The 20,631-nt window shown below is 44.1% G+C and overlaps 1 protein-coding gene across 2 annotated transcripts in view; it reads right to left on the minus strand.

Annotated features, from left to right (window-relative positions):
- The window catches only part of LOC143278156 (phosphatidylinositol 4-phosphate 5-kinase type-1 alpha-like), a 98,626-nt gene that overhangs the window by 16,031 nt on the left and 61,964 nt on the right, over nt 1-20,631 (minus strand). Inside the window, exons 10-16 of one of the 2 annotated variants that reach the window (XM_076583201.1) lie at nt 19,508-19,589; nt 18,631-18,742; nt 17,580-17,712; nt 14,947-15,034; nt 14,273-14,410; nt 11,925-12,072; nt 4,237-4,367 (exon numbers count right to left, since the gene is read on the minus strand). In XM_076583201.1, coding sequence (XP_076439316.1) covers nt 4,237-4,367; nt 11,925-12,072; nt 14,273-14,410; nt 14,947-15,034; nt 17,580-17,712; nt 18,631-18,742; nt 19,508-19,589 — 832 coding nt within the window. Of the gene's footprint in view, nt 1-4,185; nt 4,368-11,924; nt 12,073-14,272; nt 14,411-14,946; nt 15,035-17,579; nt 17,713-18,630; nt 18,743-19,507; nt 19,590-20,631 lie in introns of both variants that reach the window. The other variant, XM_076583200.1, reaches the window with a different exon arrangement.

Here is a 20,631-nt window from a genome sequence, read left to right on the forward strand (position 1 = left end):
CATAAACTGAGCCATATATCTGAGCAAAAGTACATCATGAGCTGAGCCATATATCTGACCAAATGTATGTCATAAACAATCACATATCTGAGCAAAAGTACATCATAAACTGAACCATATATCTGAGCAAAAGTACATCATAAATTAACCATATATCTGAGCAAAAGTACATCATAAATTAACCATATATCTAAGCAAAAGTACATCATAAGCTGAACCATATATATGAGCAAACGTACGTCATAAACAATCATATACCTGAGCAAAAGTACATCATAAACTGAATTATATATATATATATATCTGAGCAAAAGTACATCATAAAACCAAATTATACATATCTGAGCAAAAGTGCATCATAGAAGGAGTCATATATCTGAGCAAACGTACATCACAAACTGAATCATATATCTGAGCAAAGATACATCAGAAACTGAGCCATATATCTGAGCAAAAAGTACACTGTCACTGAACCATGTAACTGGGCAAGAAGTACAGCAGAACATCCAGCAACACCAACAGCTGAGTGAACCCGTAACAAAGATTTCTCAGAACCAGGCACAAAACCAACCAGCATTCACAAACAGGGGAGGGGAGAACAGGAAAGAGGGGGTGGAGAGGGGTGTGGGGGGAAGGGAGGGGTGTGGGAAAATTGGCAGGGAGAGGAGGGGAAGAGGGGGTGGTGGGGTGGGGGGGTGGGGGTGGAGGGGTGCAAACAGAAGCAGTTGGAAAGCAAAGAAACCAACAGCGCACAAGAAATATCAACAACAGCAACATAACAAGTCAGACCAACAACAAGTCAACATCAACACCAACACCAACACCAATGACAGCAGCCGCCACCAGGACAAAGAAAACACATGAAAACACAGACAAAAAAAACACAAAAAACTGAGAGACCCTGTAAGCCCACCATTTCTCGCAATCCCACAATTTCTCTCACTTTAATACAAATCGTGGGATTGTGAGAAACCGTGGTTGTTCCCTTCCCACGTTTTCTCTCAATTACAAAATCGTGGGGGGTTGGGGGGGCGCAACGGAGAGAAAACATGGGATTGCAAGAAATCGTGGGCTTACAGACCCTCCACGCCCACCTCCTACCTTCCACACCACACTCTCAAGGGTCACAACAAATTTCCAGCATGGTGAAGAAAAACACCCCTCTGATAAGAAATTAAAGGAAGCTGGGTGTTTTTTTGTTGTTGTTTTTTTCACCAATCAAAAATGAGCAGAGAAAGCACTCAGGAAGAAAGGGAGAGAGAGAGAGAGAGAGAGAGAGAGAGAGAGAGAAAGATTTAAAGTAGAAACAGACGAGCAAGAAGAACAAAAAGAGGAGCTCCAATCTGAGAGCAGGAAAGGATTTCCCAGAACCATGGAAGCAGGTAGAACAGCCACCCTGCAGATAACCATTCTTCTTCTTCTTCTTCTCTGTGGGCTGCAGCTCCCACATTCACTTGTATGTACACAACAAGGGTTTTTACGTGTATGACCGTTTTTACCCAGCCATGTAGGCAGCCATACTCTGTTTTCGGAGGGGGGGGGGGAAATGACCATTCAGGGAAAGGCAAAAGCCATTCTGATGGGAGATGAGGAAACATACAGCGTTTACTTTGCAACAAAGCAAAAAGTTGTGGTCTTTTTGTGGAGGCTGCTGTTTACAGATCAGGCCTGTTCTGCTCAGTCCAGTCTTCTTTGGTGCTCCCTTCACATTCTGGGTGACTCTAGCTAGCCGAAAACTCGTCAGAACAATTCTGAAATCAGTGCACCATGGGACGGGCGGAATAGATCCATGAACACACCGGCTCAACAGAGTACTCATTACGCTTCATCTTGACCTCAGTGCATGAATCAAGTTTCATCTGCTAAACTCTGCATTCGAACTGAGTGAGTGACGGGCGCAACAGCCGAGTGGTTAAAGCGTTGGACTTTCAATCTGAGGGTCCCGGGTTCGAATCACGGTGACGGCGCCTGGTGGGTAAAGGGTGGAGATTTTTACGATCTCCCAGGTCAACATATGTGCAGACCTGTTTAGTGCCTGAACCCCCTTCGTGTGTAAACGCATGCAGAAGATCAAATATGCACGTTAAAGATCCTGTAATCCATGTCAGCGTTCGGTGGGTTAAGGAAACAAAAACATACCCAGCATGCACACCCCCGAAAACAGAGCATGGCTGCCTATATGGGGGGGGGTAAAAACGGTCATGCATGTAAAAGCCCACTCGTGTGCATATGAGTGAACATGGGAATTGCAGCCCATGAACGCAGAAGAAGCAGAAGAAGAAGAAGTGCACCATGGGAACAAACTGGCATGATGAGAGTGGGACGACAGTCACCACCACCAATCACTCCTCAAGTCTCTGGCACTGCTCCTCTGTGTTTTGTTGGGAGAGTCTCTCTGTCTGCACTGCTTCAACACATCTGTGTTGTTCAGTGGATTCTTCTTCTTCTTCTTCGTTTGTAGGCTGCAACTCCCACATTCACTCGTATGCACACGAGTGGGCTTTTACGTGTATGACCGTTTTTACCCCGCCATGTAGGCAGCCATACTCCGTTTTCAGGGGTGTGCATGCTGGGTATGTTCTTGTTTCCATAACCCACCGAACGCTGACATGGATTACAGGATCTTTAACGTGCGTATTTGATCTTCTGCTTGCATATACACACGAAGGGGATTCAGGCACTAGCAGGTCTGCACATATGTTGACCTGGGAGATCGTAAAAATCTCCACCCTTCACCCACCAGGCGCCGTCACCGTGATTCGAACCCGGGACCCTCAGATTGACAGTCCAACGCTTTAACCACTTGGCTACTGCGCCCGTCGTTCAGTGGATAAAGTTTGTGTGCTCCAGAGAAAACAGAAACCCTGACAATGATTCACCATCTGCTGCACAGACAAGAACTTTCACTTTGACTGGAAATAAAGCTTCAAAGCGCCCCCCAATGGAAATGTCACAACACCATCATCACAGCTGCTGACAACAAAACTGCTGAACAGGGACAGGGAGTTTGTGAGACGGGGAAGGTATATGAGGGGGGAGGGGGGGGCGCAGGGGAGACAACAGGAAAGGGGAGGTAAGCCACACTGTGCCAGCAAAGTGGACAGAAACTGTAGGACAAGGGGGAGAGAATGAAAGGGGGGGGGGGGGGGGGGTGTTGGTTGGTTTGAAAGGATTGCGAAGTTCAGGTGAACAGTACCAAAAAAAAAAAAAAAAAAAAAGGTAGGAACAAAGGCAACTGATCATGGTGGGAAAGAGCCAGAAAACAAAAAATGTGGAAAAGCAGGGGGGGGGGGAACCAAAAGAGTAGGGTCAGAGGGGACATCTGCTACTGACAGTCGACAAGAACAGAAAAGTAAGTATATGACAGATAAGCTTTAGCCTCAAAGAAATGTGACAGCATGCAGCTTGATCCGAACACCACATCTGCTTAAAAAAGAAACCAAAAAAACCAAACAAACAAGCTAAATAAATATATAAATAAATAATACAGACTGAGAGAAAGTGAGGATGGTAGTGTACGGTGGAAGAATGGGGGAATCAAAGGTTCACAGAAAACAAGAGCAGATAAGTTGCCATCACAAGACAGAACAGAGAAGCCGCTCAAAGAAGAGGAGAAAGAGAAAAACAAAACAAAAAAAACAACAAAAAACAACTGAAGGGAAACCCCAAACCGAGATGGACAAGAGAACGAAGAAAGAACACTTCACAATATTCCTGGCACAGATGGCTCTTTGAAACTGACCATGCTCAGAAAGAATGACAGGTTTCAACAACAAATAAAAAAATAAAAAAACAGTAATAAAAAAATCCTTTCGGAAGATTGGCGGAGGGGTGAAAATAAGAACAGTGACAGCAGACATGGAAAACAAGTGTTCCAGACAAACCGAAGGTTTCCTCGTAGCCACCAAGGACAGGCACCAAAACAAAGGATAAGGGGGAGGGGGGAGGGGAGGAGGAGGAGGGGGGGTTAGAAGACAAGCGGGAAGGGGAGGAGGGAGAGGAGGGGACAGTAGGAAGGACAAAGGAGACAAAGCCGGACGGAAGGAAGCCAGGAGGAGGAAAAGCAACAGCCAAGAGAGACAGAGGAACAGATCCAGAGAGACAGAGAAGAGCTCAGGTGAGGAAGGTGGGGGGGTTGGGGCAGGGGGGTCAGTGTGGGAGAGGAAGGTAGGCAGGGGACAGTACCCAGGACGTCACTGGAACAACTGGGACTGGAGGCGGTGAAGCTGGGAGTACCCTCTGTGTGGTCCGTGTGCGTCGGCGTCGACTCCGACAGGCTCAGGGGAGGCGAGTAGCGTAGCGCCGTGCGTACCCCCGCCCCCATCGCCTCCTCCGATTGGTAGGTGGCCAGCGTCATCATCTCCGACCTGAGCGTGCCAGGGAACAGCCAACGTACAATGTTCAGCACAGGCCAAAACAGAGGTCAAGATAATAACAGTAATAATAGTGACAGTGATAATAATAATCGTGACAGTGAAAACAAAGTATTGATACATAAAATATATAGCGTTGAATATTGTGCAAAGATAAATCAAAGTGCTCACACACCAGTCATTCACACGCATGCACAGCTGTGGTTCACAGGCATCGAAAAAGAAGTATGAGGTGTGTTAAAAAAAGTATCCAACCTTTGTTCATAAAAACTGCTCATATCCAGATACAATACCCTTTCACTGATCTCCTTCAAAGTAGTCCCCTTGGGCTGCCACACACTTCTCCCAATGGTTCTGCCACTGTCGGAAGCAGCGCTGGAACGCCTCTTTTGGGATGGCGTGCAGCTGGTCCATCGCATTCTGCATGATATCTTCTCTGGACTGAAATCTGGTCCCTTTCAGGGGCATTTTGAGCTTGTGGGAACAGCCAAAAGTCACACGGAGCCATGTCAGGAGAGTAGGGAGCCTGATGAAGAACAGGTGTGTTGTGTTTGGCCAGGAAACTCTGTATCAATCGTGAAGAATGGGCAGCTGTGTTATCGTGATGGAGCTGCCAATTGCCTACATTAAGGTAGGATACTTTTGAAAACACCTCGTATAGATGTGAGTAGAAAGCTGAAGAAACTTTTGACCAGGAAGAGGGAGGGAAGGGGAGGCTATTTTGGAAAGAGGTACATTTTATCGCCATCTGAAAGAGCCGAATTCAAAGATAAGATACAGATACTGAAATGATATGACCCGAGTGCACAAAGTATGACGAGCAGAAATATAAAACAAAAGAACAACATGAGAGACAAAAACTACAAAGAAATTCAAAAATGTGCAGTGTATGACCTGAGCACACAAACAAAAACCATCAGAAATTTTTTTTTAAATGACTGCTACAAGTGAATCTTCCTTGTGCTCCGTGGCACAGGAGGCAGCCCACTAGAGATCTCTGTGGCTGCCTGTCTTTGCTAGCTTCCCCCTGGTATAGCCACTGTCCTTCAGTTCCAAAATAACTGTGCAATATCAACGGACCTTCAGTTTTGAAACACTGGTGCGATATCAGTAGACCTTCGTTCAAAGTAATAGTGTAATATTAATAGATGAGAGTGTGTGAAAGAATAGCCAACAAAGGACACGCAAAAGACACCAACACTGCAGTAATAATAGTAACAACATCAATGAGGATAATAATAATGATAATAATAATAATATATCATCACCTGTCCTGCCAACAGCACTGAATTCACATGGTTTCCAACAAACAGCATTACAATCACATCCACAAAAACACATTCACAAGTTTCAGCTGTTAATATAAACTTTTCATTCCCTTTAACAAAGGTCTAATCAGAAACGTACAGATTATCTTTCCATTATCAAAGACAAACTTTATCTCTTAATGCCCAACAGCACTGTTCTTTGCAAAGAATTATATGCTGTTGTCAAATCACAGAATGTCAGCAACAGCTTGCTTTGTGAAACCCTTTAACTATGCATGTGCACACTGCACACACACACACACACACACACACACACGCACACACACACACACACAAACATGTAGTTGTCTTACTGATCTTGGAGTCATTTTTTCCATATGTCCAACTTAACATATTACAATGTTTGACAATCAACAGTACCTTATTAGTAAAACAAAAAGTATATGAAAGTTCAGTCGGAAGACATAAAAAAAAAAATTAGTAGTGTTATTTCCATTTCACTTCTTTCCACACATCTGGGGAATAAGACCGGAGCATCAATGAACTTAACTCACAAAAAAACATGATCTGAATATCTTTTTTTCCCCACTTATATGTGCACACACACACACGACTGTGATTTTCACACACAACAGACTGATTTTCACACACATCAGACTGATTTTCACACACACCAGACTGTGATTTTCATACACATTTCAACATATCAGACGGTGAAATTTCACACAAATCAGACTGGTGATTTTCACTCTTCATGTGATGCTAACTGGTAAATTTCCCATTAATTCCAGTTGATCTGATCACTATACGCAGCAATCTCCTTGTATATTCAACGTCTCTTTCATGACAATGGCCTCAACAGTCTCCTTCCTGCTCACGGGTCTCGTGGACACACCAATGTATTACTTCACATCAATTCAGCAGCTAACTCCTATTTCAAGCATTGCTGGGTATGTGTGTTTCCACAATGATGCAAGCTGGTGTGTGTGTGTGTGTGTGTGTGTGTGTGTGTGTGTGTGTGTGAGTGTGTGTCTGTGTTTCCACAACGATGCAGGCTCTGCATGCGTGCATGTGTACGTGTGTTGTGTGTGTGGTGTGTGTTTCCACAATGATGTATGCTCATGCTCTGTGTGTGTGTGTGTGTGTGTGTGTGTGTGTGTGTGTGTGTGTGTTTCCACAATGATGCATGCACCAACACAAACTAAGGCACAGCATCGAGGGCAAGGACAGTGTGTGAAACTGAACACGGGCAGAGTGTGTGCTAGGTCTGGAACAAAAGACTACACCGATAAAAGTCTACACAGCCAATACACACATGTAGGGCAGCCTGGTTTGAAATACAATCTTAGGGAGCAGCATGACTGACCTGTGGTCTGAGGCAAATCCTCCTAATGTCTGTGATGGATAGAAGTCTGGAACTGGTCCAACGCAGGAGGGCAAAATCTAGGCTAAAGAATAATCATCTAGTCTAGGCTAAGGATGTAAGTCCAGGCCAAGGATCACAATCTAGTCTAGGCTAAGGGATAACCAAGCCTCAACTGAAGCCATCTCAGACAAAGCCTAAGCTGGCCGCAGGCAAACTGACAAGTTACAGAGTTTTTTTTAACAGGGGGGGGAAGAACGACTGCAACTCAGAAAACACCCAGGGTCAAAATCTACCCTGGGTGGTACTAGGTCCCGCAACACAGGACAAGACAGAAAGCTGGAGGTGACAGCAGAGTCTAAACAAAACATACGACAACAAGAGAGGCAAGGCCTTCAAGACTCACTTGCGATACACTTAAAAAAAAAAAATCCAAGCTTTTTATGTGTTGAGTATAATTTCAAAATGTAATGTTTAAGATGAGAAAGATCAGTTTAAAGCAAATTAATTCCCCTAGCATTAATTACAGAGTAATTTCCCTTTTTTACTATCTGCACCAAAATGTTTGCAAAATGAATAAAACTTCCATGCTTAGCAAAGGAAGTTCCTGTTTGAACAAAAAATGATAATAATGACTGCTCTTGTTGTTGGGTCAGAATATCAGATCAAAGTGCCAAGTTTAGAGAATACAAAAAATATAAATATAACAGTAAATGCAGTTTGCATATAATTAGGCTTCATTTTTTATTTTTTTGTGCCCATCCCAGAGGCGCAATATTGTTTTAAACAAGATGACTGGAAAGAACTGAATTTTTCCTATTTTTATGCCTAATTTGGTGTCAACTTACAAAGTATTTGCAGAGAAAATGACAATGTTAAAGTTTACTATGGACACATGGACACACACACAGACACACACAGACACACACAGACACACACACACACACAGACAACTGAACACCGGGTTAAAACATAGACTCACTTTGTTTACACAAGTGAGTCAAAAATCTAAGACACGGGGTGATCAAACTCAGGCACGGAATACAGAGGAAAAGAAAAACCCGTACCTGGGACAAAAGTCCTCGGGTTTGGCAGGCATCTGAACCACTCAACTAGGTAGACAGGGATGGAGATACATGGTGGGAGGTGAGAGAGAGGGAGAGAGAGAGAGAGAATCAGAGACACAGACAGAGGGAGAGCAAAAAACTCAGAGAGAGAGAGTCAATGATGAGAGAGAAGAGAACAATGCCAACCTGTACCAATGTCTGTACAGAAGTATGTCCAGCCAGCCAGAAAAACAAAATCATCACCATTGATCTTACAGGATAAGCACTACATAAAAAACAACAACAACATCAGTGCTCTCATATTGCAAGTGGTGTTGGTGGGTGGTGGTCGTGGTGGTGTTTTTTCCACTCATTTATCGAACTCAGTCCAGCATACAGCACACAAGAATCTAATAAAGAAATCAATCAATATGTGTGTGCATGTCAGTTTTTTGGTGGCGGTGGTGGTGGTGGTCGTGGTGGTGTTTTTTCCACTCATTTATCGAACTCAGTCCAGCATACAGCACACAAGAATCTAATAAAGAAATCAATCAATATGTGTGTGCATGTCAGTTTTTTGGTGGTGGTGGTGGTGTTTTTTCTACTTATTCGTGGGACTCAGTTCAGCATACAGCACACAAGAATCTAATAAAGAAATCAATCAATTTGCGTGCATGTCAGTTTGCTTCTTGAACTTTAGTACACAAGTAAACAAGCATTTGTATGTGTATGTGTGTGTGTGTGTGTGTGTGTGTGTGTGTGTGTGTGTGTGTGTGTGTACAGACAGAGAGTGAGAGAGAGTGAGTGTGTGTTAGTGTAGATTTCTGTGTGTACACTCCCTTTTCTTTTTCATTCACTAAAAATCATAATGCATCAAACAAAGTCAAATGTACAGTAAAACACCAAATGCTGGAGCATGATTCTAGGTATCTGCTGGTTGCTCTGCTGTCTACATGTACATGTACATGTGGGTGGGCTTTTTTTTCTTCTTCCTTTTTTTGTGCTCTGAATATTGGTTTGTTTAAACCAGCAAACTACCATATTATTTATAATGATATGCATTAACCCTGACAGTACTGCGACGATTACAGCTTGTGTGACCTTCCCTGCCTGGGAGGACTTGGCAGCAATTCTTAGATGATTTAAAAAGCTGAAAGTTTGCCAGTTTGCAAAGATCATTCATGATTTAAAGGCTGAGAGATTGTCAGTTTGCATAGCTCATTCATGATTTAAAGGCCGAGAGATTGTCAATTTGCATAGCTCATTCATGATTTAAAGGCCGAGAGATTGTCAATTTGCATGGCTCATTCATGATTTAAAGGCTGAAAGGTTGTCACTTTGCACAGATCATCAACATACTGCCTCACCTGTCAATGATCCTTTTTAAATTTCACTGCCAGGAACAAAAACGTCTTAAAACAGTTTGATCATTACATACCAAGTAGTATATGATAGTCAGTCGTGTCCATGACCATCAGAACAGCAAAGGCAACTGCTGTTCCAACTATTTGGGCTGGAATTTGATTATAGTGGAGAGTGTCTTGCCCAAGTTACATCCCCACTCTCTCGGCCAAGAGGGTTTTAGGACAGTCGGCGTTGGGATGGTTCCCAAAGGCCAACTTGCCCACAAGGCTGCAGCACTAAGAGCCAGTGCAATTTTGCCTCCTAGTAGTAAAAACATGACTTTCTAACTATGAATAATGATCTTTAACAGAACTTACTACACACAAAAAAAGAGTGCATGAATGAGCTCGAACAAAACCCAGTTTCTGTAAGCCCTGTTGCCCTGAAAGTTAATCAAAAGTAATGTCCTCCCCCTTTTTTTTTTTTTTTTTTGAAATTGTTTACCTTTGTTGAATTTCTTTTTCTTTTTTCTTTCTTTTTTTAATAATAAAAAAAAAGTCTGATGAATGGGAAGTTGATGCAAGATCACCGCCATGGCTCAGGGCAGAATGAGCCATGCCTGAATGGATGAACAATCCTCTTCTTCTTCTTCTTCTGCGTTCACTCGTTCTTCTCGTTCACTGCGTTTTCGTGTATGACCGTTTTTACCCCGCCATGTAGGCAGCCATACTCCATTTTTGGGGGTGTGCATGCTGGGCATGTTCTTGTTTCCATAACCCACCGAACGCTGACATGGATTACAGGATCTTTAACGTGCGTATTTGATCTTCTGCTTGCATATACACACGAAGGGGGTTCAGGCACTAGCAGGTCTGCACATATGTTGACCTGGGAGATCGTAAAAATCTCCACCCTTTACCCACCAGGTGCCGTCACCGTGATTCGAACCCAGGACCCTCAGACTGACAGTCCAACGCTTTAACCACTCTGCTATTGCTCCCGTCAAATGAACAATCCTCAATTCACATCATAACACTCAGCAGCAGCAGTGTATATATGTCGTCACCAGTAAACTCCAACCCCCCCTTTCCCTTTTCTGACAGGACAAAAACAAAATTCCATACCTTTTCCATGCCTCTTTTCCAGACCATACAAAAAAAACAAAAAAAATTTCCTTACCAAACACAAAGACAAACTGAATCATTCAAAACAATGCTGATGAGAAAGACTGGAGTATATGCCAGTTATCAAATTTCTATTTTCACCACTTTTTGTCGCTGTTTTTCAACTGTTTCCATTATCAGATACATTCTAGCTCTTTGTTGAGGGTACTGGTCAAGGGTTTTTTTTCATTTTAAATTCCAAAACTTTTCCAGTATTGTTTCACCCAAGACTTTTCCAACCCTGGAAATAGTGCTCTCCCCCCACCCCCCCTGTGCCCCCCCACCCCCAAGCCCCCCCAAGACTGTCACATACTTCCAAGACTGTATAAACACTTCTAACGACAGAACCCACTCCCAACTCTTAACTCCCCAAACCACTCCTCCAGACACACACATGGCTCAACACCACAGAAAAGGAATCTACATTCGCCTGCACAGCTATCCTACAAACCAACAAGTGCCAACAAACACAGCGACTTGTTTGAAACTCAAAGCACAAAAAAAACAAATGCAGTGGGATCAAGAAGAAGAAAAAGAAAAACCACACATACATATACACACACACACACACACACACAACCCCTCCCCTCACCCCCCAAATCCACCACAAAGTGAAAGCCAAAGATAAACCTAAAGCAAACTGAAACATATATATAACCAAAGAGGCATTGCGAAAACCAAAAAATCAAACTATGTTGCCTATAAATACCACAGCCAGCCCTGACCGCAAACCAACCGTTTCTGGACTGATAACCTATCAGTTCTTAATAAATAAAAACAAGAGAGGCAAGGCCTTCAAGACTCACTTGTGATAAATCAAGTCCCCTAGCATTAATTACAGAGTAATTTCCCTTTTTTACTATCTGCACCAAAACGTTTGCAAAATAAATAAAAATTCTATGCTTAGCAAAAGAAGTTCCTGTTTGAACAAAAAAATGATAATAATGACTGCTCTTGTTGCTGGGTCAGAATAAGAGGTCAAAGTGCCAAGTTTAGAGAATACAAAAAATATAAATATAACAGTAAATGCAGTTTGCATATAATTAGGCTTCTTTTTTTAATTTTTTTTTGTGCCCATCCTAGAGGTGCAATATTGTTTTAAACAAGATGACTGGAAAGAACTGAATTTTTCCTATTTTTATGCCAAATTTGGTGTCAACTGACAAAGTATTTGCAGAGAAAATGTCAATGTTAAAGTTTACCACAGACACACAGACACACACACACACACACACACACACAGACAACCGAACACCGGGTTAAAACATAAGACTCACTTTGTTTACACATGTGAGTCAAAAAAATTAAAAAATAAAAACCAGTGATTTGCTGTGAGCGCAAGAAAGCCAAACTGACAGGTCTCTCACCTCCGACTGTCGGTCGTTCCGTTCGTGTTGATGGAGGAGAGGGACTGGTAGTGCCGATCCCCGGACAACCGCCCCGTCACCGGGGACACCGCCAGACCCTGGGTGTCTGCCACTAGGTCCGGTTTGCCTCCGTACACCCCTGTGGTCACTGTGCACCACACATCATCGTCATCGTCATTATCTGTCACCCCTGTGGTCACTGTGCACCACACATCATCGTCATTATCTGTCACCCCTGTGGTCACTGTGCACCACACATCATCGTCATCGTCATCATCTGTCGCCCCTGTGGTCACTGTGCACCACACATCATCGTCATGTGTCACCCCTGTGGTCACTGTGCACCACACATCATCGTCATCGTCATCATCTGTCGCCCCTGTGGTCACTGTGCACCACACATCATCGTCATCATGTGTCACCCCTGTGGTCACTGTGCACCACACATCATCATCATCATGTGTCACCCCTGTGGTCACTGTGCACCACACATCATCGTCATCGTCATCATCTGTCGCCCCTGTGGTCACTGTGCACCACACATCATCGTCATCGTCATTATCTGTCACCCCTGTGGTCACTGTGCACCACACATCATCGTCATCGTGTGTCACCCCTGTGGTCACTGTGCACCACACATCATCATCATCGTCATCATCATGTGTCACCCCTGTGGTCACTGTGCACCACACATCATCGTCATCATGTGTCACCCCTGTGGTCACTGTGCACCACACATCATCGTCATCATGTGTCACCCTTGTGGTCACTGTGCACCACACATCGTCGTCATCATCATCATCTGTCACCCCTGTGGTCACTGTGCACCACACATCATCATCATCATCATCATGTGTCACCCCTGTGGTCACTGTGCACCACACATCATCGTCATCATCATCTGTCACCCCTGTGGTCACTGTGCACCACACATCATCATCGTCATCATGTGTCACCCCTGTGGTCACTGTGCACCACACATCATCATCATCATGTGTCACCCCTGTGGTCACTGTGCACCACACATCATCATCATCATGTGTCACCCCTGTGGTCACTGTGCACCACACATCATCATCATCATGTGTCACCCCTGTGGTCACTGTGCACCACACATCATCGTCATCGTCATCATCTGTCACCCCTGTGGTCACTGTGCACCACACATCATCATCATGTGTCACCCCTGTGGTCACTGTGCACCACACATCATCATCATCATGTGTCACCCCTGTGGTCACTGTGCACCACACATCATCATCATGTGTCACCCCTGTGGTCACCGTGCACCACACATCATCGTCATCGTCATCATCTGTCACCCCTGTGGTCACTGTGCACCACACATCATCGTCATCGTCATTATCTGTCACCCCTGTGGTCACTGTGCACCACACATCATCATCTGTCACCCCTGTGGTCACTGTGCACCACACATCATCATCATCATCTGTCACCCCTGTGGTCACTGTGCACCACACATCATCATCATCGTCATCATGTGTCACCCCTGTGGTCACTGTGCACCACACATCATCGTCATCATGTGTCACCCCTGTGGTCACTGTGCACCACACATCATCATCATCATCGTCATGTGTCACCCCTGTGGTCACTGTGCACCACACATCATCGTCATCATGTGTCACCCCTGTGGTCACTGTGCACCACACATCATCATCATCATCATGTGTCGCCCCTGTGGTCACTGTGCACCACACATCATCATCATCATGTGTCACCCCTGTGGTCACTGTGCACCACACATCATCGTCATCATGTGTCACCCCTGTGGTCACTGTGCACCACACATCATCATCATCATGTGTCACCCCTGTGGTCACTGTGCACCACACATCATCATCATGTGTCACCCCTGTGGTCACTGTGCACCACACATCATCATCATGTGTCACCCCTGTGGTCACTGTGCACCACACATCATCATCATCATCATTATCGTCATAGGCCACCCCTGATGTCACTGTGCACCACACATCTCAACATTATCATCACTAAGGTTGCTATACAACACTGTCCCTTCCTCTCACGCACACATGCCGACTGGCTCGCAGGCGAAACCTGAACGGCACCCACCCACAGGTAAGCAAACTGTGCACGCAAGGACACAAACACACACGTCACTTAACAAACATGTGTCCCACCCTCTCTTCCGATACAAATGCACGTACGCACACACACACACACTTACGAGCGCGCTCGCATGAGCAAACACACACTTACGAGCGCGCTCGTATGAGCAAACACACACAAAGCAAGTACAAAAACCCACATGCCCTCCTCTCCACCACCACCTTCCCAACACACACACACACACACACACTGACCTGGCTCGTCAGAGAAGCTGATGGTGCGAGCGGCTTTCTCGGTGATTCTGCTGTGCTGGGAGGACATCTCTTCGTTCACCGTCTGGGCACGTAGCCGACCCTGCGCGGTCTTCTTCTTGGATGGGGAATGTTTCAAGGCTGTCGGCAACAGTGGTGCAGGTTTGGTTTTTGTTGTTGTTTTTTGTTTGTTTTTTTAAAAATTGATTTCCTTAAGTTTTAAGTGGACAAACGACAAGCACAGTTGGGTTGTTTTTTTCCAATAATGTCTTAAAGCTGTCACCAATCTGTGTATCAATGCTGTTTTCATTTTTATTAAAGTTTTCCTTTTCTTTTAAACTATACCACTCGTGACACAGAGAGAGAGACAGACAGACAGAGAGAGACAGACAGACAGACAGACAGACAGACAGAGAGAGAGAGAGAGAGAGATAGACAGAGGCAGACAGACAGACAGACAAGACAGAGAAACGCATACACACAAAATCACACACATACACACACAGAAACACACACACAAAAACTCACACACGCACAGTGAAACACACACACACACACACATTCATTCACACACTCACTCACTCCCTCTTTTCCTCACCCTCTCACACACACTGAATATGAGTACACACACGTCAAAAACAACACAACAAAACAAAAAGCAGCGAAAAACCACCCACCTGTCGGCACCTTCTTAAATACTGAGGTGGCCATGAAATTCAGGAAGCGCTGGGCATAAAAACTTGGTCGATGCACCGATATGGTGTCCTGCACACAGCAACCAAACAACACACGTGAAACATGTAGGCCACGAGTTCCGCCATCATGGGTGGAAGTGACTGGCTTTTTTTTTTTTTTTTTTTTTTAAACTTATAAGTTTGAGGCCACGATCCAGGGACCACCTAACCAAAGTGTGTGTCTTAATACTGAAACAAAACCAAATAAAAGGAGAAAACTATCAAAAAACATGTACGCATATTGCAAAAATTGGAAATCTGTTAACACAGAAGTACTCCCACACTTACAATACCGACGTACAAAGTTTCCATTGCCATTTGTCAGGGAGGCCTCACTGCGTCCAGACAAATCCATAAACGCTACACCGCATCTGCTAAGCCACAGATGCCTGACAGCAGCATAACCCAACGCACTAGTCGGCCTTGAGTGCATGCGTATTTCTTTGTGTGCCTACCAGAGTGGTTTTCTTCTCCACAATTTAGCCAGAGGACTTCTTCTTCTTCTTCTTCTGCGTTCACTCGTATGCACACGAGTGGGCTTTTACGTGTATGACCGTTTTTACCCCGCCATGTAGGCAGCCATACTTTTCGGGGGTATGTTCTTGTTTCCATAAACCACCGAACGTTGACATGGATTACAGGATCTTTAACGTGCGTATTTGATCTTCTGCTTGCATATACACACGAAGGGGGTTCAGGCACTAGCAGGTCTGCACATGTGTTGACCTGGGAGATCGTAAAAATCTCCACCCTTTACCCACCAGGCGCCGTCACCGTGATTCAAACCCGGGACCCTCAGATTGACAGTCCAACGCTTTAACCACTCGGCTATTGCGCCCATTTAGCCAGAGGACAACTGTTATGTTGCCATGGGTTCTTTTTTTTTTTTCTGCCCCATCATCTGCACCGTTTCAGTGGCATTACTCCCACGCCGCTCATTTAGATTCCCCCATACACAGCCACACCCGGGTTCGTCCGTCGCAGTTCCAGCGTCGGCAGTCCGCAGGGAGCCATCAATGTTAGGTCGCCAGGAGGCCACACACCACAGGAGACCCTGCACTGCTGCTGAGTCACTTCGGTGGTGTTCAGTGGTGCCTGTTCTGTTTTAACGTACTTAGGACACCACCTACTAAGCCCCCTACTAATGACAATAATGGCTTAGTCGCGGAGCCAGACTGAGTGAGCGTCCCTCCCAGAGTGGAGACCGCCACCACGTCCTCAAACAACAGCCCCCCATGAATTTGCCGACACTGACGACATTGACAGGACTCACCTCAAGCACGGAAGTGGAGGGGCATCGAAAATGAGGTCACCATGAGAGCAGGGCATGAAAGGCCACAGACTTTGAGTGCCCCAAGTACATACAAAACTCTGCTGCCCGACTCGTCCTCATAAAGAAAAGATCTGAGCACATCACTTCTATTTTGCAACATCTCCACTGGCTCCCTGTCTCACACACAATAAAGTATAAGATCAACACTCTATGTTATAAATGTATTCACAAATCTGCCCCTTCCTATCTTTGTGGCTGCCTTCACCTCTACACTCCATCTCGCTCTCTATGATCGGCTTCGGATCCACTCTGTTTACGCATACCCAGATTCAAACATTCCACTGTTGGACGCTGTTCTTTCTCTGTCTCTGGACCTTGTATTTGGAATGAACGTCAGGTCTCTGCACTCAGCTCTTTCAAGTCTGGACTTAAAAACTCAGCTCTTCACAAGATAGCCTCCCTCCCCTGCCTCTTCCTTGTCTTCAGTTTCTTCAGTTTTAGAGTTATGCATGCGTGTGAATGACTGGTGTGAAAGCGCTTAGATTTGTCTCTGCACAGCACTATATAAATACTATCACTATTATTATTATTATTATTATGTTGCACAAAGGACCTCAGTTCATGGTTTCATCTGAATCTAGATCCTAGTTTGATTTCCCAGTCAAGCTTGGGAGAAAGCGCAAGAGCTGGACTCGAACTCAGACCCTCACTCACACTGTACTGGCAGATGACCATCTTAACATGGAGTGATGGCCTAGAGGTAACGCGTCCGCCGAGGAAGCGAGAGAATCTGAACGCGCTGGTTCCAATCACGGCTCAGCCACCAATATTTTCTCTCCCTCCACTGGACCTTGAGTGGTGGTCTGGACGCTAGTCATTTGGATGAGACAATAAACCGAGGTCCCGTGTGCAGCATGCACTTAGAGTACGTAAAAGAACCCACGGCAACAAAACGGTTGTTTCTGGCAAAATTCTGAAGAAAAATCCGCTTTGATATGAAAAACAAAAAAAACTGCATGCAGGAAAAAAAAAAAAAAGGGTGGCGCTGTAGTGTAGCGATACGCTCTCCCTGGGGAGAGCAGCCTGAATTTCACACAGAGAAATCTGTTGCAATAAAAAGAAATACATAATACAATAACCATCCTGCCACTTTCCTTGGTGAATGCTCTGAAACAGTACCCTGCACATATAATGCAACGGTTCAGAATTGGAGTATCTGAACTTCCAGACCTGATCCTAAAAACTGCCCAAGCAAACTCACCCACACTTACACTCACACCCTCACACACACACACAAACTGACCCCATCTATCACCATGGCTTTCATGGTGTGCTCCAAACGTTTCTTAAAGCGGAATGACTGTAGGATGTCGATGATACCCAGGTACAGCAGTAAGCGTTCACCCTTGGAGTTGCGTGCTGGAATGCCACCCGGTCTGTGAACACACAGAGAGGAACATGCGTGCGCGCACACACACACACACACGCACACAATATGCGCACACACACACACACACACACACAGAGGGGCACATACGCACACGCACACCCACAAAAAAAAATTTCAAGACAATCAAAAATTCTTAAAAACTGGATAATGCAACATTCTGAAAAAGGGCTTCCAATGATTTGCTGCTTTTCTGGGATGACACATCTCCCGTCATACTACAGAGCTCCATTACCATGTCTTTTTTTTTTTTTTTTGTCTGATGAATTTTTCCACAAAAAACAACAACAGCTGCTGTTTCCCTAAAATCAGTCAACTGCTAAAAAAATTAGGCACAGACAGAAACACAGAAAATGACAGTTCACCAATGTACTTAATGTTAACGGTTTACGAATACAGATTAGTTGGTTATCACACACACACACACACACACACACACACACACACACCTTAACAAACATGTCAGTTTGTAAACAAACTATTGTGAAACACACACACACACACAAACACAGAGAATGTTTTCAGAAATTTTAAACTCCAGTCCAGTTGGTATCCTCCTTTGATGTATTATATTTAATACTGTAATTTATATTTACATTGTTGTAGGTTAATACTTGTTGATATGCATATACATATTCTCCTTCCCATGACAACTCATTCAATACACACCACAACCTCTTTAGACTTTTTCTTATAATATATTTTTCCTCTGATACATAACATGAACTTTTTTTCTTTTTTTCTTTTTTTAACACTAATATTCACATGCATTCCCTTTCCTTTATACACTACTTTACTCCTTTCCGTCTAAACACACTTATAGTGAATAGACGTTAAACTGAAGAAGAAAACACACACACACACACACACACACACACAGAAGAGCATCAGACACCAGCAAACTCACGGAACATCTTCATCTTCTGTCTTGTCGACAGCCTGGGCCTGAATGGACTCCATGGGAGTCGAGTACTGACCAATGCGTGTCTTGAACGACTTTCCTCGGGTCAGGGATGACGCTGATACCCACACACACACAACACACCCACAAATCAATTGTTAGTGGAAGCCGTGGTAGAAGGACAAGTGACTCTGTACAGAACTGCAAACTTCATTAATTCATTTTCAGTACTCCTGACCATCAATCAATCAGTCCATCCATCCATCCATCCATATATGAGTATTTTAACAATGTTTATCAGTATTTTTAATCCATCCATGTGCGAGTACTTTAACAATGTATATCAGTATTTTTAATCCATCCAAGTGTGAGTATTTTAACAATGTATATCAGTACTTTTTCAATCAATCCATCCATCTACCCATATATCAGTATTTTAACAATGAAAATCAGGCTTCTCTTTTGAAACATGTAATCTGTGGTGCGCCACGAGTGATTGTTTGTTATTTGAATTTTCTTGAATGTTGCTGTTTCTTTCTTGTTAATGTTATATTTAATTTGTGAAGTGCCATAAGCCTCTATGAGGGAACAGCACAAAAGAAGAGGACTTAATCATTCTTCTTCTTATTATTATTATTATTACTATCATAATTATTATTACAATATATATCTGTTAACTGTGTAAATCATTTTCTTTTAATTATATAACTCCATCAGTATCTTAAACAAAAAAACATCTGTAAATTTTTCTCCCTCTTGTTTTCTTTTTCTTTTTTCTTTTTTTTACTTTATAAGTATTTCTAATGATACACATCAGCAGTTTTTAGCAACACATATATGACATCAACAACAGAAATCAAAAGAAAGAGATGAAGGAACATACAGCGATTTGGTGCCCTCTCCCCGACCCCACCAGCAGACTCTGGTATATTGGTGCCCTCAGTGCCGTCCTGACCCGAGGCGTTCTGCACACACACACACGGACTCATGCATGAACGCATGCACAAGTACACACATAGGCACACAGGAAAACACGCACACGCACACAAAACACACATGCACGCATGCATGCATGCACGCGCACACATACACACACATCAAACAGCGTCAAATCAGTGGAAAGGCGTTGAAACACACACACACACATCATTTAATCAATATTACACAGGTGAAAAGATTTCCACTGAAAGTGCTATCAGTATCACTGTCGCTATACACAAACAGACAACATCCAACAAGCATCCCTTCTTCTTCTTCTCATCCGTTTCCAGCTCTACAAGTGCCTACCCCCACAACCCTCACCAACAGAAACCGATGGCATCAAGATCAGGAGTGAACTGAACATTTCCAGATTTTCCAGGTACACATACTTTCTTATAAATAGGAGGAGTTTGTATTATACTCCATGTTTGGTGTTACATATACTTACCATGTCAAACTGATGCAAACTAGGCCTATTGGTTTGCTCTGCTTGGCCAAATTTCGCGCGGCTAACAGTGAAAAGACGGGCCCGCCCGCTCTCAGCCAATCAAACGCCTCTAAAAGCTATAAGCGCTGAATCATTCCTTTGGCCAAGGCTCTCCACGCCATCTTGTCAGGTTTACGCTCTGTCTCGTCTTACGCTTTTTTCGGCTATTAACCGTATCCTTTTGGCCTTATTTTTTTGCTTGCGGCTTGTGTTTATTGTATTCTTACATTCTGTGTACTTGATTCGACTCGGCACCCTAGATTCGTTCGTTTTTTTCTGCCTCTAAGTTGATCCTGTCTTTCCTTTCTCTGTTGGGGGTCGGATTTTCGCTGGGTGCCTAAGCGCGGGTTCCATGCCTCGTGTAATGCTTTTCCATCCTTATTGTAACAAGGCCACCACCATCCACTGTATTCATTCTTTTAGGTCTGGGAGTGTCTTTTCTTTGGGTTTTTTTGACTCACTTGTGTAAACAAAGTGAGTCTATGTTTTAACCCGGTGTTCGGTTGTCTGTGTGTGTGTGTGTGTGTCCGTGGTAAACT

Source organism: Babylonia areolata, chromosome 35 (assembly GCF_041734735.1).
Source record: "Babylonia areolata isolate BAREFJ2019XMU chromosome 35, ASM4173473v1, whole genome shotgun sequence".
Classification (NCBI taxonomy): domain Eukaryota; kingdom Metazoa; phylum Mollusca; class Gastropoda; order Neogastropoda; family Buccinidae; genus Babylonia; species Babylonia areolata.